General features: G+C 40.4%; 2 protein-coding genes across 2 annotated transcripts; one reads left to right on the top strand and one right to left on the bottom strand.

The window, feature by feature from the left end:
• The first annotated feature begins 1663 nt into the window (after window positions 1-1663).
• Window positions 1664-8999, top strand: LOC108677937 (endothelial differentiation-related factor 1). Its single transcript, XM_018166250.2, has 5 exons — window positions 1664-1852; window positions 5789-5840; window positions 6397-6557; window positions 6852-6945; window positions 7317-8999. The coding sequence occupies exons 1-5, from the start codon at window positions 1775-1777 to the stop codon at window positions 7373-7375; spliced, it is 444 nt and encodes a 147-aa protein (XP_018021739.1). The 5' UTR covers window positions 1664-1774; the 3' UTR covers window positions 7376-8999.
• Window positions 8309-24086, bottom strand: LOC108677925 (transmembrane channel-like protein). Its single transcript, XM_018166239.2, has 21 exons — window positions 23830-24086; window positions 23182-23310; window positions 22641-22794; window positions 21810-22053; window positions 21254-21358; window positions 20535-20661; window positions 20103-20291; window positions 19533-19771; window positions 18906-19091; window positions 18022-18211; window positions 17596-17724; window positions 16994-17256; window positions 15633-16714; window positions 14665-15308; window positions 13910-14079; window positions 13531-13722; window positions 12862-13060; window positions 12470-12558; window positions 12020-12111; window positions 10839-11743; window positions 8309-10587 (listed from the first exon to the last, which is right to left on the bottom strand). The coding sequence occupies exons 1-21, from the start codon at window positions 23911-23913 to the stop codon at window positions 9736-9738; spliced, it is 6264 nt and encodes a 2087-aa protein (XP_018021728.2). The 5' UTR covers window positions 23914-24086; the 3' UTR covers window positions 8309-9735.
• Window positions 24087-26553: the final 2467 nt, after the last annotated feature.

Here is a 26553-nt window from a genome sequence, read left to right as displayed (position 1 = left end):
TGCTTTCAAGCTGTGATTGGTTGATGGGGATGCTTTCAAGCTGTGATTGGTTGTGCACATAAGCCCTGCCCCCAAATATGGTATATGTCTACAGTACTGGTTATTGGTTAACTAAATACTCAACTTGAACTTGATCATTACAAACAAAAAGCCTGGATAATTTTCAAAAAATCCATTAAATAAAAGAAAAATAGAAAATATCTATGAAACAATTTTACAACAAATCTGAGGTACTGTACAATTGAAACAGTTGGTACACTTTTGACCCTCCTTTTCATTTATAGTCAGTCACCTGGCAGCCTGTGGCAGGCTGGCACTTGGCACAGCACTGTATCTAAGGAAAGCATTCCACCTTGGGTGGAAAGCTTTTTTATAAGTGAACTTCCATTTCTAGAATTCCACCCTGGTGATAGTGGCAAAGCAGAGAGTTTTTAGACTACCTCAAGTTCAATTTTGAGTACCTACTCTAATAAGTAGACCAGTAAAGTATCATGCATAATAATCATGGATGCCAGCATTATCATCATATGCCAGCATAAGAAATTAGTTTAAACATTGAGTAAATTTGGAAATTAAAAATGAACTGATTCTAAAAAATCTCAGGTTTGCCACTGTGTTAAGACTAGTCTAGTAGTAATGCAAGTAGCCAATTCTTGCAATTTATGAAGTGTGTGCACAGTGGCAACTTATGGAATTAATTTATGAAGTGTTGTGGCAACTTCAAGTCTCCAACTGGCAACTTGCCAACTTATAGACTAATGACTATCGTCTATCACTATTAACAATAACAAGTTACAATAAAATCAATTGCCTGAACATGTATCATTGTATCCCAATCAGCCAATTAGGAATTAACAGACAAGGACTTGAAGGATTGTTTGTGTTGGAACAGAACTTAAAGTTAAAAGCATAAAAAGGCCAACTGGCCAATATCATGAATATGGATAGATCAGAAAAAAAAAAACAAGAAACTGCGCTGAATGCAAATATTGCGTACAGCATTGGGCCATTGATAAAAGGTGTGGGCAATAAATTAGTAAATATGGATACCTAAATTATCAGGATCTTGAGACTAAAATGGACGTGCAACCTGCTATGCTAAGACCACGACGGCCAGATCCACTCTGAAACGGTATTCCACTATTCCCGTCACATCACCTGGAGCTGGCAGTTGCCACGCCAACGATTCGACTTTCTTGCTTCCTTCCATGACTACGGAATTCTTTGAACCAAAGAACCACTCGTCCACGAGCCTGTTTGAGTAAATGTTGATTTCATTTTATACCTGTAATACATCTGTAGGTATATTAGTAATTAGAAGCAATCTTCATGCTACGAGTAATAAATATCCCAAGAGTTTCAAACTCACTGTAATCCATGCGTGTGCATGTGCAGTGTTGGTTAAGGTTAAAGTTGGTTGGTTATTGTGCAGTGTTGGTTAAAGTTTTTGGACAGAAAACGTAAAGTAATAATTTATGTAACAATACTGCCAATAGCAAAACTCATCTGAACAGAATAGTTTATGAGGTAAAGACCCATTTACAATTAATTAGTTTTACTTATGAATAATGTCGACTAGTTAACATTAACAGATATTGTTAACTTCGATAATTACGAAAATTATTTGAACTGCGCACAAATTTTTGACATAGTTCGTAAGTCATTTCAATGCAGTCTTGGGCCTCGGCTAATCAGAAACATCCAGAACGTGCGGCTGGTTGGTTGTGTAGCTCATCGCTCCTGAGATTAATTTACTTGTATTGCCGGATCTGCAATGGCTGATAGCGATTGGGACACCGTAACAATCTTACGAAAAAAACCTGAAAAGGCTTCGACGCTGAAAACTGAACAGGTGAGCTTTATATCCTCAGCTTCATGCTGTACGTGATGTCATCATCCTTGATGAATGCACTCGTGAGACGACCCCTATCACCCCAGTAACCTGCATGTCAATAGATGAATAAGCACTCGACATTTCCATGATGCACCGCTCACGACATGTAAACAAATAAAATTGTAAAATACCAACATTTCTATTCTGGTAAATAACATTATAATCTTTGAGTGATTTGTTTGTGGTTTGAATTTGGTAAAAGTTTTTCGTCCATTGTTTATAAATATATTAGAAATCATATAGGTATGCAGTATTGTTAATTGTTATTGACTATAGTTATCTTTGGTGTTGAAGAATAAGCCTACTGCCTCCTGCCTGCATATGCCTGTCAAAGATTGTACTTTTCTTGACTAGTTCACAACTTCACAGATCTAAAAGCCTTTTGATCAAATCTTTTCTATGGACAGTAGGTTTGAAATTGTTTCTAGACCTGTTGTTCTGTAATCTCACTAATCTATAGGCATTAGCCTTAGGCCATCCGCCATAGGGTACTAGCCTACTACTAGTACTAGCCTACTAGGGATTTCAAGGCTAAACATATGCTCCTGCGGAGCAGCGCAGGAGCCTTGTCTACGGTAGTCTGTTCTTGAATGTGTTCATACTTGGAGCATCAACAATATCTTCTGGGACAGGGAGCGGGAGGGCAGGGAGGCTGTTCCACATGGGAGCGCAGGCACGCAGCCATACACCACCAATTTTGTGCACCAATAAGCCCTGAATCGAACATCTTGGATCTCTCTGAACATCCACCAATCAGCCGTGAACCACTCTGGACTCTGCTTTGTCCTCCTCTGACCTCTGGCCTTGTATAGAACCTGCCATGCATAGTGGCAAAGCAGAGAGTTTTTAGGCNTTATGCATCTAAAAAAGGGGAAAATGAAAAAAATGCCATATAAATTTAAGAAGAGTACAAATAAAAGTGAAAAAGCTATTAGAAAGCTTCTGTTGGTGTAGGCTATCCTAACTATTCTAACTAAAATAAAACATTTTGGTTGAGATTTGCAGGTGGCGGTGGGTGTGGGAAAAGACCCGAGTGGAAATAATGCCACTTCAGACGGATTTGTGCACCTGTTAATGAACTCTGCAGATGGCTTAGGCTGCAAAAAATTGCCATTGATTATGCAGGATGCACAAAATTAATAATGATTTAAATCTAATTCCGCAGCACAATAAACAAAAGCAAATTCCTTGCAAAGTTCAAAGCATGAAGCCACGAATTTTAGTCAAATGAATGATAGATGTGCAAAAGAACAGTAGCTACTGTACCAGGAGCAACATTCATGCTATTTGACCATTTTATTGCTTTAAAAACAAATATGATGTGAATGCAATCTGTGTGTGAATACCTACCACAGAGCCTCGGCTCACCAAATATGAGAGGGGATGTAATCAACGATAAGAAATTCCGTTACACCTAAATTAATTGTTGGTTCAGATGTTTCTTTTCTGTATTAATAGGAAAATGTTGGGAACTTGGGTTTTGCTCTTAAGACTCTAGCCTGTTAGGGAACATTGCTGTGCTGTTACGTGTTAGTGTCGTCAAAACTTCATTTCAATTTTTAACCATTTCTGTATCAAAACCAAGAACATTAAAGAAAGAGTTGATGAAATAGCTGCCAGTTGAATGTTAGGGTAGTGGTGTTGAAGAGTGTTCTGAATTGTATCGACATCATATAAAATCTTGTTTGCATTGCGCAATATTTGTTGTGATTTGACACTATAGAATTCATAATAATACCAGTGTTGGCTTGATTTTCAGATTTGTGTCATTTTTGTTCCTCTGTGTCTGCCTGCTCTATACATTTACCCCTTTTTTCTATTTATTAACTGTAGGAGATAATAGAATATGCACAGTTAGTCTTTCAGTCATGCTAAACCTGTTGTATACAAGTCTTGGAAAATTATATTGATGTCATGGAATCATGGAAAAGTCTTGGATTTGTTTTTCTAAATACCAGTACAAACCCTAACTGAAGAGATGGCTGCTAGACTGAGAAGAATGGATGTGGGAGTGTGTGTTGGAGATGAGAGACTTAAAATTCTACTTTATGCTGATGATACAGCAATAATGAGTGAAAATGGGGTTGAACTTCAGAGTAGGCTTGACTGAACAACTGAGTATGGCAAGGATTTCATTGTGTGCTTTAGCCCAGAGAAGGGTCAGGTACTGGTTGTGAACAGAGCAGCTGAGGATGTGGATAGAGTGTGGCAGCTGGAAGGAAATGTGATTGGGATGACAAAAGAGTATGGATACCTGGGAATGAGTGTTGACCAAAAAGGATGTGAGAGAACTAAAGCGTTAAGTCTTGGTAAAGCAAATCAGTTGTTAGGATTACTGGGCAGTGCAGCAAGAATGAGGGCAAGTAAATATGATGTTCTAAGAGAAGTATGGAAAAGTGTGGCAGTGCCTGTGATTATGAATGTAATGGACATTATTGTTTGGAATGAAGGCAAATTGGATAAATTGGAGGTTCTACAGAATAGGATAGCTAGACTGGCTCTTGGAGCCCCCCAGATGGACTGCAGTGGAGGCTTATGAGGAGATATGAGATGGAGTATGTTTAGAGAGAGAAGAATTAAAGCAACATTGAAATATAAAGTACAACTAGAAAGAATGGATGATATACAGTGGCACATAAGATTTACCTGTGGAACTTGAGAGTGAGCAAATGAGAACGTAAGTGTCATGCAAGTGTGAGTTACTTGAAACATGGGCTTGCCCAGCGAATAATTGACCAAGAAAGGAATGGATGATAACAGTACAGGGTGCAACAGGGACTGAATAGGATGTCAAAGAATGGAAGAAAAAAATAGTTAAGAGAGTGAAATCATGGTTTAAGAGTTTAGGAATGAAAAGAAATGAGGACAGCCCGAGGAAGGCTGTGCCTGAATGAGGAAGGACAGCCTGAGATTGCACAAGATGAAAGAGATGCCAAGGTAAATATGTGATAGAAGTAGAGGTGGAGACCTGATGTTCCATGTGAGAGCAAATGCTTTGAGTGTGAATGCATGGAAATACAGGTGGAATGAAAGAAGAGAGGATATTTGTTTTATGTGTGACAGAGGGCAGAAGGGAAACTGTAGAGCACATGATGACAGAGTGTGATGCATATGAGAGGGAGAGCCTGGAAATGATGAGAGTAATACTGGCTGAGGGTGATGGTGTGATGTATGCGTGAACAGGAGACAAATGGATTGCAATGATAGTGGGTCTGTCAACAGGGGTGACTGCTGCTATGACTGAGAGCAGAAAGCAATTTTTGGAGAGTGCATGGAGAATGAGGGAGAGGAGGAGGTTGGCAAAAATGGAGGCCAGTGGGTGTAAGGAAAAAAAGCAATAATAAAATGAGAATAACTCAAAATGAGAATAACTGCATCAATAATATTTTAATAGAACACAAATAGTTATTCTGGGCTAAAAAGAAGTCCCATAGCTAATATAGATGTAAACTATGCAGTGCAATAAATGGTATTTAGCAATAATAAACCCAATAAATTTTCCTCTTGAATGTCTCTTCCCCTTGTTTTTTCTTCATCTCACTCTTGAGACAAACTTTCACGCCCATCTAGCCTATTTTTTAATGTGGCTTCTACCTGGCTTGGTCTCCCTTCCTCCTTTCCTACTAACAAAATGAATATGCGATGCGTGGCTGATGACCGTTGTAAAGGCCTGACTCTGGAATGTCCTTTTTCATTGTCACCATGCCCCAAATCCAAATCGAGGTGAAGTTTGTATGGTCATTGTATAGTATGTTGTAGATTTAGTATCACGTTAATGCAATGAGCGTACTGACCTTGATACTGCATTAAAGACCTTACATAGGTACTGAATGCCATGATGGTGGCTTCCCTTAGCTAAAGTGCAGCTTTCTAAAATTCTTAATTTGTTCACAGGCTGTCAACAAAGCCAGGCGTGCTGGTGCAGCTGTGGAAACTTCAACTAAATGTGAGTATTTAACTTGGCTTTCATTTGGTATTTATATATGACTGATCTCTAAATGCAGTACCGGTATATCTGTCTCTGAGATCATCAGTCAATATGTTGTGTGTGCTACAGTCCTACAGAAATATTTTAAAGAATTTACCCATAGAGATCACATTAGCTGTAAGCTTTTTCCCCACTTGTTTTCTATTAGAGTGTATGTATATTTTGATGCTAAATTTCAAATTTTACCTTAGGTGTGCCAATAATGTATGCTGATGCAAATTAATGCATTCTAAGTTGAAAATAAAATAATATATGTCTGGGTCTTGCAATGTAATTTTTCAGGCTTTTTAGAACTAGAATTTTTAAGAATTTGAAGTGGGAAGAGCTTTACCTTTTCCCACTGTGTTTAGACATAAAATTTTATGTTGTGTGAAAAGTGTCAGTGACTTGTTTTATTTAAAATAAAATATTTTATGAAACTGGTTAGAATATATTTCATAGGTATGAAACCCCTGTCATTGAAAGCATGAAGTACATTACATTATATTTTTATAGTTAAATATCTATTGATCAGTTGGTGCTGCATCCAATCGGAGGAACCCCACAACCCTGAACACGGCTCGCCTTGACCGCGAGAACGAAGAACTGAAGCACAGCAAAGTTACTGCTGATGTTAGCAAGCTCATAATGCAGGGCCGCCAGGCTAAAGGATGGACTCAAAAGGATCTGGCTACGGTCAGTCCTTATATTTAGCTATTTTCAAATTTTAATTTCCATTCTAGATATTCCTTATTGTGTAGATTGAACTTAAGACCACTGTGATGACAAATGCTGCATATTTAAAAGGAAATAAATGTCACCTTCTAAAATATTGAAGTACTGAGGCAACTCTTTATTTACTGTGAAATTTGAATGCATTAATTTTTTACGCTTGCAAGATGTTGATGTTTGCAATGGCTGTGCAATAACTACTAAAATTGCCATATGTCTGCGTTAAAACTGGTTGTGATCAGCTAGTGTGTTTTTCAGAATATCAACGAGAAGCCCCAAGTCATTCAGGAGTACGAACAAGGCAAGGGTGTTCCCAACCAGCAAATTCTTGGCAAGATCGAACGCGCTATTGGTGAGAAAACTATGACGTTAGATTCCTACGTTCATAGAATTTTTAATTATTCCTAAAAGTGTAATTGAGAAACTTCTTATTTTAAATATGCATGTGGTGCAGTTTCAAGGTTGAATAATTAGGATGATTACTGCAACGGTATGATAAGAGAGATAATTTTTGACCACCTATGGTATTATAGCACAGGACGTATACTTCCAGAACTCGCTAAGTGAACGTAAGTACTTACGCTCTATTTTCTTGTCTATGATTGGTGGATTGTCCTTGAAAGGCCGTCGATGATTGGCTGATGAACTTACGATCTCTCGACTTTTTTTTAAGTATAGGCCCTGAATTGCACGAGTTGCTCACCCGAGTTTCCTGTTCCCCAGGCATTCGACTGCGGGGCAAGGATAAGGGCACCCCTCTCGCCCCCAGAGGCAGCAAGTGAGGAAGGAGCGGTTGTGTCCATCCCAACCGCATTGCCCCCTTCACTCATCAGGATGTTAGCTTTAGAATAAGCTTGTGACTTAGCCCTTAACGTCGTTAGTTGTCCTCTGTCTTGTTACTTATATTAGCAGCTCATTACGTGAAAGAATTTCTAGTTTTGAGAAGAAACTAATGGGCATTGAACATCGGCTTTTGTTGGAAGTAAGAACTGATTGGGTGTGAAATTTTTCTGTGTTTCACAAATACATTTAGAATAAAATATATGATGCTAGCTAACTTCATTGAAGGCAAGAAGCTGGTGGTTTGAGCTACTTGTTGCTCAAAATTTCCTTAAGACATGTCTAAGTTTTGATGGTCATTATTTCTACAGCGCAGCAAAAAAATAGCCACTCCAACAGCTACTACAGTTGTACCTGAATCACTTTTTCACAAGTTCTAAATTGTACCTTATTCAAAAGGTATGACACCTTCTAACCTGCTTCAATTTTTTCGAATTACACGTTCAAATTACGGAGATACTGTAGGCACTTATTGGTGTGTTTAATCCTAGTCTTTCTTTAATCACCTTTAGTCATGGCAATTGAGTTTTTATGCTCTATCTCCACTTGGAAATATGATCTAATTTAAGCGATTTTTACTAAACCTCTGCTTGGCGTATTTTTATGTAATCAAGCGGAGCAACTGAACAGTTCGGCTAACTGTACGATAAGTCTGCTGCGTGTCGATTACTATATCATTGTTTATTTTGATGAGATCATCTTCAAACGTGATATCTTTAAGTAAAAACGTTTACGAAAATTGGTTGTTCATGTTCTTCAGTTTGAAAGTCATTCGGAGCTAAGATTATCTCGCCAATATTACACTTTTAATTAGTTTCTATGACATAGATGCCTCTTTCCATTCAGATTTTATTAGGAGAAATTAATCTCATGGGGTCGCTGCAAATTTTTATTTTCAATCCAGTGTTGAAGTAAACTTAGACCACGCCTATGTATTTAGATCACACGTAATTTCCTTGTTATTAACTTCCTATTACGTATCTCACTTATCTGCCATTGGACTTAAGTTTCTTTACCTATTCTTTTATCATAGGCACAAAATGATCAATGTTGGAGGAATTTTTCCAAAAGATTCTATAAAATGTTCAAAAGATTGATGAAAAGTTCAAAAGATTTTATAAAATAGCCTTCATGTCTGAGCGAGGGTATTTGTGAATTAATACGCGACTTTTTTTTTCGAGAACAAGTCACTAGGTTCAGAAGAACATTTATTCGACCATAACTTACTGTATTGTTAACCTCACTTGTCCGCTTGAGAAAAATTAAATCTCTCGCTTCAATGTCTTGCAACCAAGTCGTGAAAGTGTTTATTAATGTAATCCGCTCATTAGTTTGATGATCTTCAATTATCGTGATACTCAGTAACTGTTGTGTACGCCGAAGCTCAGCTAGTGCTCGACACAGTGCCCGATAATTATGAATATGTCGACTATCCCACTTGATGTGCTTGAAAGGGTGATCGCCTCGCTGTGCACTTGCAAAGAACTTTGGGAAATATTGTTTAATCATTGCCATGTATTTTGTTGGATTTCATGCACAGGACTAATCAGCCTCAGTTTTAACGTACCTTTGTATTCTTAACCTGGTGAGATGAATTTAGGATGTGTCGTTCTGATGTTTGCATGAAAGCCACGAGAAAAATGAATGAAGGTTACATTTTGATTATTGAGCCAACTGAAATGATTGATGGCACAGTGCGGATATGGCATACGTAATTAAGATGCCATAATTAGTAAAATTCGTGTATAACGTGCACTTATGAGTTGACTTCAATGGACATGATAACATTAGTCAATTATGTAATGGCTTTCTTTGAGGGAGGATAAGTAATTATGTGATGGCTTTCTTTGCAAGAAAAAAGTACGTACTCTGCTGACAAGGCGCATAACATTAGTTTGTGCGTGCGAGCTCACAAACTAATGCGTGCATCCAGGGCAGGCGATATTGAAAGGAATCTTTGCCATCATATTTTGATAACGGATTTATTCATGGGAATTGTTCTTAAAAATAAACTTTGTCTTCTAAAAAAGAAATAAAAAACGTTTGAAACCATAAATCCAATAAATGTGCATTAAAATCGATTGTAATTAATATCCGAAAGTTTAAATCAAAGCTAGCAAAGCTGCAACCATATTTCGGTTGCAGAAAAAGTGACTTCAAGAATGGGCCAAAACTGCGTAAATATCGATCGAGCTTCGTAAATATCGATGGTTAACAATACAAATATAGAAATGAATTGGCTACAAATGTAGCATTCGTAAAAGTGAACATATTTTTACATCACAATTCAGAAATTCCAACGTTACTCGTTCTGTTTGTTCCTGCCATCATGGTCATTTGGAAGGAAATCGTCTTCTACCGCCGCTTTGGGTGCTGTCATGTTCGTTTGGAAGGGATCATTTGAGGCATCATCCTTATCCGCAAGTGATTGAATTGTTTCAGGAAGTTTATCCGGTAACGTCTGATGTCTAGCTAGTTTAATACTCTTACTTTCCAAGTTACTGCGAGAAATTTTGTGCAGAGATGACGTGCGTTGTGGAGGCTCTGGAGGATCAGTTCTTTCATCTGGTCCTGCTTCCTGCGTTGCAACGTCAGCTCCTGACTTGGTTTTGTTTTCAGTCTCAATATTCGTGGGAATAACGTAAGTCTTACATGAGCTGGAGCTTGGAGTCGAGATCGAATTTGAAATGGTGAGGTCTGGGCTATCAGATGCATTTCTGGCTTCAGAAGCCGCAGATGACAATGGGTTTGTCAAATCGGGACTGTCGGGACCGCGCGGAGGGAAGAACGCAGAAGACGATACTGAAATTGGGCTCGTGAAATCAGTCATGTTAGTCGAGCAAATTTGCTCACCAATTTCACCGTCGCAAACATTTTTATTATGCAAATCGGCTGTGTGCGACTGAGCTCGAGTCACTGAGCTAAGATCGGGGCTGTCGGTTGCTTGAGAGGAAGTTGGACGTGGTGCGGCGTCTCTGTAGTGCGCCTCGTGACCTTCTGCTGATGGCGGCCGGTCATGCAGTGTCGGGGCATCAGAGTCGTCGGCCATCGGAATCTGCTCTCCGTCGGGGTTGAGGTCGTCTTCTTGGATTGCTTTCTGACGATCCAACTTGGCTTGCTCGATGGAGCGCTCAACGCTGTCCTCTTTGCTGATCTGAAACCAAAGAGAAATACTCCAAGTTATTTACTGACTGCAACGATATTTTTATTTTGCTCATACCATCAGCAGTTAACTCGTAGAGATATTACACATAAATAATTTATTGTGTGCGTGTGCTTCAAGTTAAACGAAGATTGTGCGCCAAACGGGATGGTGTTTACTGCTCCGTTTTAGCTGACAAATTTCTGGACTGTCAAGTTAACTGGTGATGGTACGATAACTTGATACATTAAAGATGAACGAACCTTGATAACAGGGATTCTTTGCATGTCGCTGTCGTCGTCCTCAGCTCCTTCCTGCTTGACCAAGGACTCCTGAACTAGTTTTTCTTGTTCGATGTCTGGCCCGTGCTGGTCCACCACCACCGTGGGAGGGACGCCCCCTCGATTCTTTTTCTTGTGAGACTTCCTTAGAGGGCTGTCAGATGCAGGAGGATCCCGTTCCAGTGATGCCCAATTCCTTTCTTTCCTCTTGCGTTCCTGACTACTGGAAGATCCTTTCCTGGAATGAGAAGGGTCCTTAGTCGGCGTAGATTGCTTACCTGAAGTTTGCTTACGACGAGCTTCTTCGGAGCCCTGCCCTTCCTGCGACGTCGGCCTTCGTTTCTGTTTCACGTACGGGGTTGAAGAAGTTTCCTTCTTTTTAGAGTCAGTGCTGTCTTTTTGCGCAAGATCTTCGTTAGCCGCTTCTCCATTATCCCGTGCATGTTTCCTTATCTTCAGAGAGTCTCGAGGCTGCCTTTTAGACTCCAGTGCTGCAGTATCCTGGTTAAAAGAATCAGGGAAAGAAAATCGCTTACTTTTTTTCTGATATTTAGGGCTTTTCGGCATCTGACTGCCTGCAGATTCTTGCGACTCCAATCTATCTCGGCCTTTCCTTCCATTTTTTACAGAATCTTCTCGAGCTTTCTTGCCGAGATTATCTTTTGAGGGAATCGTATCTCTCTTTTTAGCATCGTTTGCTTGTTTCGAAACAGTTGAGCGCTTGTCATTGAGTGAGCCCTGCTTGAGTGAAGTCTTGCGCTGCTCGGAGAGAGAGTCGTCGAACACCTCCGACTGTCCGAGGTCCGTCAAGTCGTCGCCTGGGAGACTCGGCGCCGCGTGGGCGTCTGACAGCAGAGGAGTGCGCAGCGCATCGTCATCGTCGTCGTCTGCAGCAGCAAACAGACACAAAAGGCGAGTTTAAAGTTCCTCGCAATGTTCATTTCGAATGGTTAAATTGAGATTTATCTATTTCTACGAAATTAAACGAATGAATTTAACTCCGTAGATTGCAAGAACCCGAAGATACAGGGATTTTTTTAACCGTTATTAAGTAATATTTAAATCACTTATCACTAAATAAAGTAATATTCATCACTGAAAGTCTCGAAACACATTTTGAATCGTAATTATATATTTAAACATAGACTTTTCCCTTAACTCACCCACTGTAGCAGCGGCAGCTTTCAGCTTGGCTGTGAGAGATGCAATTCGGGAGCGGTTGGGCAGAGGCGTCATGTTGATTAGCTTAGCCCACCTGAAAATAATTTTTTTATTACACATCCCAAGCCCCAATGCTGAATTTCGGAAGATTTTTAATGAACTGCAAGGATGTTTTTGTTATCAGAAATCACTTCTCCAGTAACACTTCTCCAAAGCACAATGTTACCTTGTTCCGCTCTTCAACTCTATCCCTTTTTCAGTCCAAGCTAAATCATATGATACACGCTGCAAAAGCGTTACCACGTTTAGATTGCTTCACCCACTTTGATATTAAGTTTATTTTCATTAGTGGCCCAATATCATTATAGCTAATTTTTTATTCATATTAATCTAAAATAATCTTAAGCCACCATTCAAATCCATCATAAACATAATGGATCAGTTGTATGCACCTGGATGATGGAGTGTCGAGCACCGGCGCGCCGGCCAAGGCTTCCTTCGTCTTCCTCCTCTCCTCGTTACGTTCGTGGCAGAGTTGATCCTGACCAAACATTCTATTAATTACGGGCTTTGAATTACCAGTTTGTGCCCACTAATGTCCCTCGCATATATTTCTTCTGACTAACTTAGTAAACTTACAACGATGTCGTCTCATCAATTCAGTAGATTAGTTGTCGATTTGTCTTGGGTCATCATCGCGAACTACTTGCGTTAAAAACTGTTTTCAGAGTCGAAGGAGCTTTAGACAAATAAGCCTGTCAAAAAATGCAAAGATTTTTTTATGACTTGGCAACAAAAATTAAGTTATAAGATTGATAAACAACAAATATGGTGTCTAACTTACGTAAAGGTCTTCGTTGGCTTCTCTGAGAGCCTTGGTGAGCGATACATAGTAGAATATGGCCAGCACGAGTAGGAGTACCGCAGGGATAACGAAGAAGGGGATGGAAATGAAGTCGATGAACGGGAAGATCTTATAAACGTGCTCGTACTCGCTGAACGGCCCGCAATGCCAGGATGGTGGGGCCCAAACCATCACGAACCTGGACAAATGCACGCGCTCATAGTGATGATTTGGTACCTTTATCGTATGTGAAAGTTGGCTTTCTCTCTCGCCCCCCTTAAACTAGAAGGACACTAAGCGGAGGCAGCGCCCTCACACTGTTTAATGAATATGACATTAAATAAGTACCATATTCATAAAAAAGAGAGGAATAAGAATAAAGTTGAAAGCAACTAACCTAGTAGAAGACAAACAATAATTCATATAAATATGCCATTTGAAATCGCGGTTTCCAAATACTGCGGAAAAAATATTGAATTACCTCTTCCGCTTCATGCCGTATCGACAAAACATATCATGCACAAGAAGACCACTAACCAGACGGGCAGCATGCACAAGAAGACCACTAACCAGACGGGCAGCATGCACAAGAAGACCACTAACCAGACGGGCAGCATGCACAAGAAGACCACTAACCACACGGGCAGCATGCACAAGAAGACCACTAACCAGACAGGCAGCATGCACAGGAAGAGCATGGCGAGGAAGAGTAGCAAGTAAAAGTTGTTGTTGTCGGACGCTTTATAGACGACCTCAGGAGGCACATTAGATGTCACCACCGCCCAGGAGCGCACGTACAGGAGGATCACAAGCTTCACGAGATTCAGGGCTGGCAGACATGGTGAAAAAAACATGCCCATCCTGTGAAGAGGATTGCGCTCATAAGATCACCGAAAATTAATGGGCTAGTGAGCAACTCATCTTCGACTCCAGTTACTTATTATTTGAACATATTAAAAAATATATTACTATTATTTGCTAATAAGGTATAAGTATTTTTCGTACAAAAACCGTTCCTTTTCTACAGTTCATTGAGTTACGCTCTCACCACACGAGACCCTGGTTGTTGATGAGGTGGAAAATATTTTCCGCGATGTCGAAACCTGCGTATCCAGGATACTGCTTCTCGAGATCCCAGCAGCAGTTCCTGAAGTTACAGAAGCGCACGAACACCGCGCGTAGGTACTCGGTGATGAAGATCAAGGCGATGGTCACGATCTGTACGGAAACTCACCTAAATATGCCTACCAAGGGACGTCTAAAACTAAAACAACATTACGAAAAATTGTACGCCACTAATACTTGAAACCGAAATTTTGGTGTCAAGTTTCACTCGTCATGGAGTGGCCCTGCATGATCCGACTGATAGCTGAAACCCCCATCTCTGTGAATTAGAATTGGACTCCAGCTATCTATCTCATAACTACCGGATTTTCTGAACTTATATAGAGTTTCGGAATTATTTTCACCGTTCCAAATTTTCGTTTTGTATCGTATTTATGTGTATTATGTACTTATTTCCTGTAAATTTTAGTTTTCAATGCTTCTCATAAAATGAAAATGAATGTTGTCAAATTCACAACTTCGTTAATCAATAAATTACAATTACTTCTTTAAAACTTGCACTTTTCATCAACCAACAACGTCTTCTAAAGAACTTTTCGCCCCTAAAATGTAAATCAATGAATTATTTGATCATTAACCGCCTTAGTTCAAACACTATTACTTCTTGCATGAAATTCAAGTTGGATCCGTGATAATGCTGGCAATAAAAGACTCTCAGCTAGACATCAGCAATCTCACCAGGTCCATGACTGTTATTTTTACGATTTCTTGTCCAATAGCCGTCTCCCAACACAGTCTGCGGAGCTTCCGTCGTCTTGCGTGCGGCAGCGCAGTTATAAGGTCTTCCAAACGATCTAGTTTCATCTCATCGTTCCAGTCAGTAATCGAATCACTGACATCGTCCACCACGTCGTCAATAAAGTACGTCTCGTTCTTCAAGTTCGGAGCTGAGCCGTTGCTTGTCAGGTTGAACACTTCGTTCATGTTTGAATAGATGGAGCCTTCTGTTGTGAAATTGAATTCCAGATCAAATTGAAGAGAACTCTCTTCGTTCTTGGAGTCGGTTGCCGGGCTAAATGGTTCGCTCATGTTTGGATAGGTGGAGTTTACTGTTGTGGTGTTAAATTCCAGGTCAAGTTGTAGAGTATTTTCTTCATTCTTGGAGTCGCTTGCCGGGCTGGACGCGGTACTCATGTTTATATAGCCCGAGTCTCCAATAGTAAAATTAAATTCCTGGTCAATTTGATGGGAATTTTCTTCATTCATGGAGTCGTTTGCCGGGTTGGATATGTTACTCTTGTTTATGTAGGCGGAGTCTTCAATAGTGGAATTGAATTCTCGGTCAAGTTGAGGAGTGCTGTCTCCATTCTTGGAATCACTGTCTGTGTAAAAAATGCAAAAAAATTAATAGATGAAATAAATTTAATTCACAAAGGCACCAAAATTTTTTTCACCTTAGTTGCCTATTCTATTCTATGTATTCGATGGTGGCTTTCATATTAAAGTAGACTTAAAACTGTTAATTTTTTACCCGCAATACTTATTTTCCAACTCGTACTATGGTTTCTCTAATATTACATTTTATTGCACGGCTATATTCTTCGAACAGCTCTGGTACCGACGATTAGTAGCCTCTCAGAGTAACACTGGCTGGATTTGTTCATAGAAATAAATTACTCATTTACTCCATGGGACGTACGACTCACCATCACAAATAAATGCAAAGCATTGAAAAGGAGAATTGGCAACGTCATAATCAAGTTCAGTTGCAGAGAAGCTGCTGGAACTGGTTCTCGGCGCGGAGGTTTCCATCTTGTCAGTTGCAGAGAAGCTGCTGGAACTGGTTCTCGGCGCGGATGTTTCCATCTTGTTAGGCAGCTCGACCAAGTCGGATTCTAAATTGTGTGAATTGTTTAAAAAGTTGGCAGGTGCGTTGTAGGGCATCTCTTCGGTGTCTGCCTTCGTCGCTTCAACTTGTAAGTCAAGTTTTTTTCTTGAATAAAAATTAAGAAAAGTAGGTGTAGGGATGCTCACAGGCAAAATGGATGAAACAGAATTGAAAGAAAGGGAGGAGCTAGAAGAGGTTTGGGTTGTGCTTTTTTGGGAAGTGGTACTGGGTGCTGCCTCCGTAACAAAGTTGAAGATCCGCGTATCGTACAAATTGCCAGAGAAATGATGGTCATAGTCGTGCTGTCTCTTATTACGCTCAAGCACAGTTTCATCGTCTACGAACTGAAACTCTTCTGGAATTGAACTTGCTTCATTAATGTATCTCCTGTAGCGCGTATTGTTAGTCGAAGTTACGTTGAGTATCTGATCTGGTTCTGAAGTAGCTGTGGAATTTTGTGCAGGCGTGTAATGAGATTCATCGAGTAGATTAATCAGATCCTCGTTGCCTGGCACCAGTATGTTAAAGTCATCGTCACTTGATCCATTGAAATAACTAGTCGCATTCGAGGGAAAAACGGTTGAATTCATCCCTACATCTCTCATTTTATCATCACTTGACCTGAAATCTATGGCTATTGCAGTCCCATTTCCACTCTGTGTTTCGTTGTCTGACAATGTAATATTCATAGTGTCAATTGGTATGAATTCTGTTGTTTCAGATTGGTCATTGTTTGCTTCAACAGTTTCGCCGATCGTGTCATTGGGGAACAGGAGGTAGTCGTCTATGAACTCAACGGTGGGCGTCGAACACGGGATCGCGACCTTTCTGCACTTGCGCTCAGCGTCTGGAGTTTCGGGGGCCGGGTGGGCTGTCGTCGAGTTGAACGCGTAATCCGGCCTGAACAACATAACGCTTAATAATTTTAGAAAAAAAATCATAAGTTTTAAACATTCATTATGCCATGCATGCGTCTGTATGGTTGGTAAATTTTATATGAAAGATCATGACGACGTCAGTAAATTTCCTGCATGTAAAACAACCAAAATTGTGTGATGATCACACGAGGTATTTTAAAGCGTCACTCTTGATTTGATAATTAATTGATCAAGACGCTAGTTTAGGTTAAAAAGTATTCGCCTCAGCTGAAATTAATTAAAATGCATCTTGTTTCCCCACCACGATATATTGCTGCTCAGAGCAGCAGCAGCGATCATCACGGTTGATGTAACCGCTCCTAGAATTTCTGGGGTAGAAATATTGACAAAAGACTGTAGACTTTGATCCTGTGAGTTACTCAGCGCCAGGAACAACGACTGGTCATAGTTATCGCTGGCAGGAAGTTGCGTGTTTGCTGGTCCAGTAGTGGCAGTGGCAGCATCGCTAGTCATGCCGGCAACAGAGTTCAAGAGGTAATCTTTCTCTTTGTCGCTGTCTTCAGACTGAAAATAAAGGAACATAAATTGATGTCGGGATGAAATTTATCCGGTGTAATTATTGCTCCATCGATGAATATTAAACTTTAAGCAGAATTGAACATACCATAAGTGACAAAAAGGTGAGATTTACTCAACTGATTCAATACGTTCTTAATCAATGTAATAAATTTGTAATGATTGGTTTAATATGTATTTGTAATTCTCTTTGAACTAGATATTGGGGCTAGATTATTGAGCAGGTTGGCACTTCGAAATTGGGAAACGAGATGGAAGTAAACGGTGAAGTTTTAATCCACATAGTGGATATTTTATTATTTGCTTCCTCGACTCGTTGGACCTCACCATATCTGTGATGCTACGGTAAAGTGTGAAGACGAATGTGGTGAGGTTAAGAAGATTGAGCGCCATGATCCTAGCCAGCTGCATCTGCACCTCCTGGCGAGGCAACACGTGCTCCAGCTTCGACACCACCTGGTGACAGGAACGTTCATTGGACAACAGCCATGTATAGCGAGTATGAATTTGAAACATTCAGTATATAAGAAAAGTTAAAAAAATGATAATATGTTATCGCAGAAATATCAGATTTTACCAGTTAATTCGCTGGGCCAATGAAGAAAAAATCATACAATTGATAACATCAACGCATTTACATCGAGGATAAATAATATGACCACAATACACAGTTCATCGATAGGCGATATAAAAAAAATCATGATCCTGAAAAACGTATATCTTATCGGCATTAGGTTCAGATCCAGAACTAACACTGAAGAAATAAGGAAATATTTGCGAGATGAGGGTCAATACGATAGAGAGTTCGTTCTGGCGCCACCAGGAGTACGTTTCGTCGACCTCCATGGAGCGCACGACGAGTTGCACCACAGCGTATGCGCTCGCAATGAGCAAGATAAGCACCAGCACGTGAGCAGTGCAGCGACACACGATCAGGCGCCATCTGATGGCAGCCATACGAAGCTTTATATATTTAAATCACTACTGTACAGAAATGCAATAAGAGGAATAATGTATGTATAGCTGCAAGGACAGTCATTATGTTGCCGCGACACACGATCAGGCGCCATCTGATGGCGGCCGTACCAAGCTTTATATATTTAAATCACTACTGTACAAAAATGCAATAGGAGGAATAATGTATATTTAGCTGCAGGGACATACAGTATGTTGCCATTATTGGAATCGTATCAAAAACAACCAAAGATTAAAGCTTATTGGTTTATGGGTTAACAATATTGCTAGGACTAAATGGTTTTCAATTTAAACACATTTGGTTATAAGTGAAGATCTTTGAAACTTTTATATTGCCTTTTGTTGAAGTGTCTTTATGTTCCCGTGTTGAACGAGGGTGTGTGAGCCGCACAAATTCTTGACTCATATTGACAGTAGTAATAAAACTATTGCGACCCTCTTGAGTGATGGAAAGAAATTGATCAGGGAATTAAAAGCCATAGCAATGCTGATTAACTACAATGCGATTGACAGTTTTAGCTGTCATGAAAAACCTAATAAAACTATCTAAGTACAATTCCGGATGAAATTCACGAGAAATTTTTTCATGTCAGAAGAAGGATGGTCCGTAATTATCTAGAACTGCCTGGTTCATTTAGCGTTTGCTTTTCACGACAATTTACCCAGTAAGGGATTTTTCTTTTTCTTTGTCCCCCTGCAGAAGCTCTCTGAAGCCCATGTTGATGGCAGCGACTTTGTTCTGCGCGGCCTCCATGTCACCTATTGCGTAGTCCCAGCCGCTCAGAAGTGACCAACTGAACTCAGTTTTATCGTACGACAACTTCGACATGCGCTGATTAGCTGCCATCCTGAAAAGCACCAAACTTGTGACTTATTAGAAATCGTGTATGCAATGTAAATCTTTATGAATTTTTATTTCAATCAGGTGATTAGTTCCGACGTTTAGTTACACTTATATCCCAAGCTTCAAATCAAGAAAAATGCAAACGCTATGAAAATAATGACGGAAGATTCAGCGTCGTACAATCAAGTATAAAAACACGTTTGCACATTTTTCTCTTTTCGTATATTTTAATCTATAAATTCAGCTTGTGTCATTCATCGTAAGACGACTAAACAAACGAGGAAATAAGTGATGAAAGTAAAACTATACTGTAAAGTATTACCGATGTTGCCAGAACTTTATGATTAAAAACCTAGTCGCATTCACAGAACATGTAGCACAATGTCATGCAGTTAAACTTTCTTAACATTTTAAATTAGAATGTTAAAATACGATAGAAGCTCACTTGCGTATAATCATGATGAAGCTGAAGGCAAATATCATTATGAATGTATGAAAGTAGGCATCAGGCACTCTGTATCCTTCAGGAGTGCTGTGCCTCCTGCTGTAGTAGCCGTAGAAGAAGGGCGAGTAGCGAAGCATGCCTTCGAAGTTCCACAAGACTTTAAAGTCGTAGCCTCCTTCCTGCTCCTCGTCCAGGAGAAATTTCCGCTCCCCCGTGTTCGAGCGAGTAGAAGCTAAGAGCTTCGGAGAAATTGTTTTCATTAGATTAAGGTGAAGAATATAGCTATTTACGCACTGGGTCGGTGATTGGAATTATTTTCTAATAACGAGAACGTGAAAAATTGTTGTTTCTGTTCCATAAGATGCTATAAAAAAGTTAAATGGGCTCTTGGATGCAATGATACACGAGCCTGCACATGACTAATACACTAGATAATCGCTGAGTACATGAATGAATCAAGATAATATTGATGCACACTTGCGTACTAAGCAACTCAAGTTGCGATATTGGATCACATGATGCAAGAACAGTTAGCTAAGTAATACAAGGAAAATAGTCGGGGAAAATTACTTCTGGAATGATAATAAACGCAAAGGTGACCACGACCAAAATGGCGTTTAAACCCATTATCCAGCGAAGGAAATGAAAGTAGGATGCAACAGCGCTGCCGAAATGCGATTCGATTCTTTTAAAACGCCCATGCCAGAGCTCAAGTTCAGAAACATGGTTGTAGAAGCTCAGTAATCCGGATCCGATTGACTGCAAAAGATAAAAAACGTTAAAAATAAAAGAACAGCCACGTTTTGTCAAATTTAATTGTGGCTGAATCATTCTGTAACACATCATTGTGATATCCTTGAAACGAAATTATTGTTCACAGAACTTGCTAATATATCAAATGGGTGATGACAATTAATTACATTAAATGCTATAGTTCCATTAAATGCTATAGTTCCATTAAATGCTATAGTTCCATTAAATGCTTTGTTCCATTAAATGCACCTTCCTGACGGCCCTGAAGTGTCGGTAGCAAATGTCCCGCGTGCTGGTGCTCTGCGCGAGACGTTCCTCCTCGGCCCCCTCGTTCTCAGCCAGGTACGCTCGCGCAGACCTCGCCAGCTTCAGCTTCCTGGACACGTCCAGGCATGCACACATATTCATTCCAATCAAGAGTAATGGCTTATACTCTTCTAACTTTACTATGAAAATTTGTTTAGGAACCTAAGGTGCACATTATAAACATTTTTCGTGAACATTTCACATAATATTCCCACTTCCACCAATGCTTCAAAGATGTTTATTGACGCTAAGTTCAACTTACTTGAAAAATTTCTGCAATCTAAAACTATTGTTGCGTAAATCTTTTCTATCTTTCCACGTGAATCGGGTGTTCATTTTTTATTATATGACGTACGATTGTTAAAATAAAAATCATTCAATAGACAAATAAAATGACCACAGCAAACAGTTCATCGATAAGCGAAATGAGGAAATCGTGATCCTAAATATTATTAGTCATTAGCAATCGTATCAGTTCATAATCACGACAAACTGTAGGTACTAATGCGTTAAGAAAGCCTCGATGAACCAGTTTAATAGGCCTATATGGCCCTCACAATAAACTTGTTTAATGCGTCTATATGGCCCTCACAGTTAATTAGTTTAATACGTCTATCTGGCCCGGAACTCACGGTTCGGTGTGTGAAGGATGCGACACAAACCTGCTTATGGGCCAAGGTTGTTCCCGCACTCCAGCGATAACTTCTCGGTACACGCGCAGCTTATCCTTGGCCAGCTCGCCATCAGACTCCATCTCCAGTACCGTGCTACAGAGTGCATCGGTAATGTCAGGATTATCACATTTTCTGCGTTGAACCTTGACTTAATACATTGAAAAACAGACATGTGGGCACAACCAAGCAACCACCATTCCCCTGAGCTGTCAGCACCCATCATTGCCCCGAGCTGCCAAGCACCAACCATTGCCCCGAGCTGCCAAGAACCCATCATTCCCCTGAGCTGCCAAGAACCCATCATTTCCTCGAGCTACCAAGCACCCACCATTGTCCCGAGCTGCCTAGAACCGATAATTTCCCTGAGCACCCAAGCACCCTTCAGTCTCCCGATCTGCCAAGCACCCACCGTTGCCCCGAGCTGCCAAGCACCCATCATTGCCCCGAGCTGCCAAGCACCCACCATTCCCCAGAGCTGCCAAGAACCCATCATTCCCCTGAGCTGCCAAGAACCCATGATCCCCCTGAGCCGCCAGTCACCCACCATTCCCCGGAGCTGTCCGTCAGCGTCGATGACCGAGTAAGCCTACGACGGAAGGAAGAGCGCCGGCGCTTCCTTGTATTTTTCATCGTATCGGAGCGCTGGAGAATCGCGGAGATGCTGGCGCTGATATCATCATCGTCCTCGGGTCGCACGTCTGGCATGAGCTTGCTGGGGTCCATTGGCTCCTGAGACATGCAGGACGCGTGCCCTACCGACTGTGGTCCTGGAGATGGTATGCACGAGTCTGGAAAATAGCGACGAGTATTTCAAGGTACCTGCAATATATGACAATTGATTCTTTTTTAGTACAGAACGTAAAACGCTGGAAAAATGATCCAGATAGTTTTCTAATAAAAAAGAATTATTGACTTAATTATTTTAACTTATAATTTGCGCGCAGGAGGTAAAATGAAATGAAAGAAGCTGCATTTGTGTACGTAAAAACATTAGATAATTAAACGTTTGGAGTAAAATCCGTAGACTCATTCTAACTGTTCTAAACGTACATATAATTTTTTTTAAACGACACTCAAACTCCAATGGCCAGAGAGCCGATAAGAAATAGTGAAATACAGATAATTTAGATTGGGCGCATGCAAACTATGCGCGCATTATCACTCCTGCGCACTCGTGCCAGTGGCTAGACTAAAGTGCAAGCATGCTTGGCGCTAAGTATTATATCTGCATAAGTTTAGTAGTTTATAAATGTGTTGACATTATTCCAAGCTAAATAGGTACTGCATCAGCATGGATCTACTGTCAAAACATAGTTTTAATTGAGTAGCCATTGTATCAGCATGTCTTGAAGCAGAACTTTTTTACCAGACGTACTGGGGAGGAGGTTGGTGACAGAAGGGTTGTCAACGACGTCGAGACGCCCCACGAGACGCTGCTGTAGGGACGTGTCGCTGCTGACAGAGCGCTCGCCGTCAGCCCACGTCACTGAGAGACGGTCGCTTGGGCACGGCGACGAGGGATCCCCTTCCTGAAGTCAGAATGTTCGCCGAAAACTTTAATTATTTAAAGGATTTTAAATAATTAAAGGCGATTTTATTTTACAAAATAAAATCGCCTGGTATTTACGAGTGATGTTTAAGCAGTCGAGAATGAAATTTTGCATTTTACGGTATAAATTTTAGACTTTCAGTGTGTTTTCTGTATTCGAAATATTCAATCTGCCTTTCTGAAGGATTAAATGGATTGCCCGAGAATGAAATTTTGCATTTTACGAATTAAATTTCAGACTTCCAGTATATTTTATTTATTCGAAATATTCAATCAGCGTTACTGAAGGATGAAATGGTTTTCCGAGGTAAATGTAAAGCAATTTCATCATTCAATGTTTCAGAAATAACTTGGTCGTTAACGTTACCTGCCGACCGACGTCGTTCCTCAGATCAATGCTGTTGGCGGAGGAGCGACGGCGCGGCTTGGAAGGATCCAGACGTAGGATACCGCCTGAGGGTCGTCGTCCTTCTCCTTCGTCAGGCACTGACGGCGACTGGGGAAAGTAAAATGCATTTCCATCAACATGGTTTACACGATTCCCACCGCAATCGTAACGAATTAGGAATATTTGAAAAAAATCGGTATACTGGATGTGATCCACTGTTTAAATGCTTTAGCTTTTTTATCCCTGGATTTCAGTCGTTGAACATCTTCAAACTTTAAACTTTATTCATATTTATTTCACCCACTAAAAAGCTTATCATAGAAAAATCATAGAATTGAAATATTAGTTTCACTTTCAATTCGATAAGTAATCACTGCAAACGTACAGCATACTATAACCAATCAAGTAAAAGTTTTAGAGCAGCTAAATAGCAATGAAATTTAATACGAAATTGTCTCAAAGGAAAGTGTGGACCGAGCACCTGCATACACAACTTAATTACGATCTGCTTTCAATATTTCCGTATTATTAATTTATTTTGTTTTAAATTTATTGCAACGATCGTGTAAAATCCAGCTTTGTTCACAGTCATCTGGATTTTACACAATTGTTGTCTGTTTCTCTCACCCTCTGCTGGTCTCTCTTGAGCCCCGATATCCCCATAGCGGGGCTGCGTGACCTGAAGCTGAACACCCCATCTTCCTCATCCATGGGGAGGCCAAGTGACTTCTAACTGATTACAATACAAACAACTGTGCTGTAGGGAGAAGATTCGAAAGATTTTCTACTTATTCTAAGATTCTATGCGTAATCCAGTGTCGAGGTACGAATAACAATTGTGCTTTGGTTTTTTTATTTATGATTGGGTTGAAGACTTGTTGTGTATGAAGCACCTCCTAGTCTGATTTCTGGCGAACAGGTGCTGAACAGGTCGAATATATAAACGTTAAAATAAGTTCCAACACGAGATCAATTATAAGATTGATTATTAAGTGATCCCGCATGATCAGCGAGATCCGCTGGGCATGTGTCGAGCTATGAGTCCTCACAACCTTCTATGAGCGTGTCCAGAGCAGCACTGAAAAGATGTCAACACGAATATTGGTCAAGTGCTGTGATGTGCGCAGGACTTCCAGGAACAGAAGTCGTCGTGTTCATGCATTAAGAGGCTAAGTGCTTTGCTTGCTCAGCTTTTAAGGTAGGCAAGCTTCCGCCCGCTACGATTAGGACTAAACCACACAGCGGTATTTTGGCTCAGCTTGCTCAATTTCGTCGTGGTGAGTGCCGGTGTATTCACAGAACACATGTTACCTACCAACCTACTCGCTACTCAATGTAGCACCTGTTAACTGCCAACCTACTCACTACTCAATGTAGCACCTGTTAACTACTAACCTATCAATGTAGCACCTGTTAACTGCCAACCTACTCAGTACTCAATGTAGCACCAGTTAACTGCCAACCTACTCAGTACTCAATGTAGCACCTGTTAACCACCAACGCACTCTAGGCGGCACCTCTTAACTAACATCGTATTACGGGTAATTCTTTTACTCTAATCATTTCAATTATCAGCGTAAGTACTCACTTGTTTATAGCAGATTCAAGGTATCAAAAGTTGAGGTCTCTCTGGGCAGAAATACTGCCTATGTATAGACTGCGCCATCAACATGGGATGACTCGAGTGCAGCTACTCTAGAAAAATTAATATTTTAGATTATTTAAGGCAAAATAGATGACTAAACATTGAAATAATGAACATGCCAATAGAAATTTACGCGAATATTATACTAAACAGAAGTTACTAAATTTTTATTGTTTGTAGGAAAGTAATTAAAAAAGCATTTCAGGGACAGAAAAAAACATAATATATTACAAACATGGCTTTAAGTTTGAGTAACCAAATACTGCAATAATTACACCAATAAAATACATAGAATTCGTTAATGATGGGATAGATAACAAGCTTGTGTAGCGACAGATGCACATCTTAATTAACAACTATTAAAAAATATATTGTTTGGAACCAATAAATAAAATAGAGCAAATTTACCCAGAACCAAATGCAGGGGGTTTAGTTAATTAGCAAAGGAGAACAAATGTACATAATACCAAGTATGAAGGTCAATTAACCATAACAAAGAAGACTGCGTGAGCACAAAGAACAGAGGACGTTGCATTGCTGGGCGTTGCCAGTACGGCACGAGCTGACCACGCAACACTGCAACAGGTGGAGGAGCGAGGCGCGGTCCTTGCGTGACTACCACCACTCACCGTCCAGCCGCGGCCTTCACTCGGGGGATGTTTACTGCGTGGTGATGCACTGCAGCACTTCACAGCGTGGTGATGCACTGCAGCACTTCACTGCGTGGTGATGCACTGCAGCACTTCACTGCGTGGTGATGCACTGCAGCACTTCACTGCGTGGTGATGCACTGCACTTCCCTACTAGACGTCCCTACTAGACGTCGTCGGGATAGGACGTACGTGTCGCGGCCAGCTCTCAGTGAAGTAACCAGTTGACGATAATTTTTCTTTGATGGCCAGTGGTTAATTAATTGTACAGACTGGGCCTGAGAGATGTAATCCAGTGTTTCGGCGGAAAATAAGGGAAGTCAGTAAAAAAAAAGAGTATAAATTGTTCAGTGTGAAAGTGTTCAGAAAATTACTCTTTTATATATGAAAAAGACTCTAAAAAAAATAATAATAATAACAGATCGGTAGAATGAAATTATAGCATTCAATACGTGAAGCAGTGAAGTGTTTACATTAAGTGACAAGTGTCTTACATTAAATCACTGATACAAATAAGAGTGTTGAGCTGTAGTAAGAGAGGAGCAAGTAAGAAGCAAGTGTGCTTGAGGTGAAGGTATTTATTGCTTATATCCGGCCCAGCATACCGCGCGGTTTGGCAGCCGAGCATTCCAAGTCCTTGCGGTCAGAATCGGAGCTCAGTGTAAGGCAGGATATCCAGCGTAATAGTGTAAAATATTCAGTTGAAACTACCCTCAGCAAGTGACAAGCAACAGCATCTTGCATCAGCTGGCCCAAATGAGGGCAAATAGACGGAACACGTCCAACGTTACATCCGACGACGACTCGGAGACGGAGGACGACGAAGGCGGCGCTTCAGCGTGACCTTGGACTACGACGTCCTAAACTCATCATAAGGTCATAAGGTCACTGCAAAATTTCACTGCGTGCCTTCGTAAGCTGCGATGATGGAATTGAAAAACAGTTCTTTCGATTTTCAAACGGATGAATTTCGACATAAAAGTTGTAGAATTCGATTGAAAGTACACCTCAATATGGCGTGAGGTTATCTTACCTATGAGGCTATGTGCAACATAA

Source organism: Hyalella azteca, unplaced genomic scaffold (assembly GCF_000764305.2).
Source record: "Hyalella azteca isolate HAZT.00-mixed unplaced genomic scaffold, Hazt_2.0.2 contig16660, whole genome shotgun sequence".
Classification (NCBI taxonomy): Eukaryota; Metazoa; Arthropoda; class Malacostraca; order Amphipoda; family Hyalellidae; genus Hyalella; species Hyalella azteca.
The sequence above is the reverse complement of the archived record's forward strand: the minus strand, read 5'-3'. Positions and strand labels throughout refer to the sequence as shown.

Excerpts from the sequence above, each read along its gene's own strand:
- LOC108677937 (XM_018166250.2), top strand. The coding sequence starts at position 1,775 with ATGGCTGATAGCGATTGGGACACCGTAACAATCTTACGAAAAAAACCT. Across the intron at positions 1,853-5,788 it reads CGACGCTGAAAACTGAACAG|GCTGTCAACAAAGCCAGGCG; the intron begins GTGAGCTTTATA and ends ATTTGTTCACAG. Across the intron at positions 6,558-6,851 it reads CTCAAAAGGATCTGGCTACG|AATATCAACGAGAAGCCCCA; the intron begins GTCAGTCCTTAT and ends TGTGTTTTTCAG.
- LOC108677925 (XM_018166239.2), bottom strand. The coding sequence starts at position 23,913 with ATGGATGAGGAAGATGGGGTGTTCAGCTTCAGGTCACGCAGCCCCGCT. Across the intron at positions 17,257-17,595 it reads ACCGTAGCATCACAGATATG|TCTGAAGACAGCGACAAAGA; the intron begins GTGAGGTCCAAC and ends CTTTATTTTCAG. Across the intron at positions 14,080-14,664 it reads AAATAACAGTCATGGACCTG|ATCGTGACCATCGCCTTGAT; the intron begins GTGAGATTGCTG and ends GTTTCCGTACAG.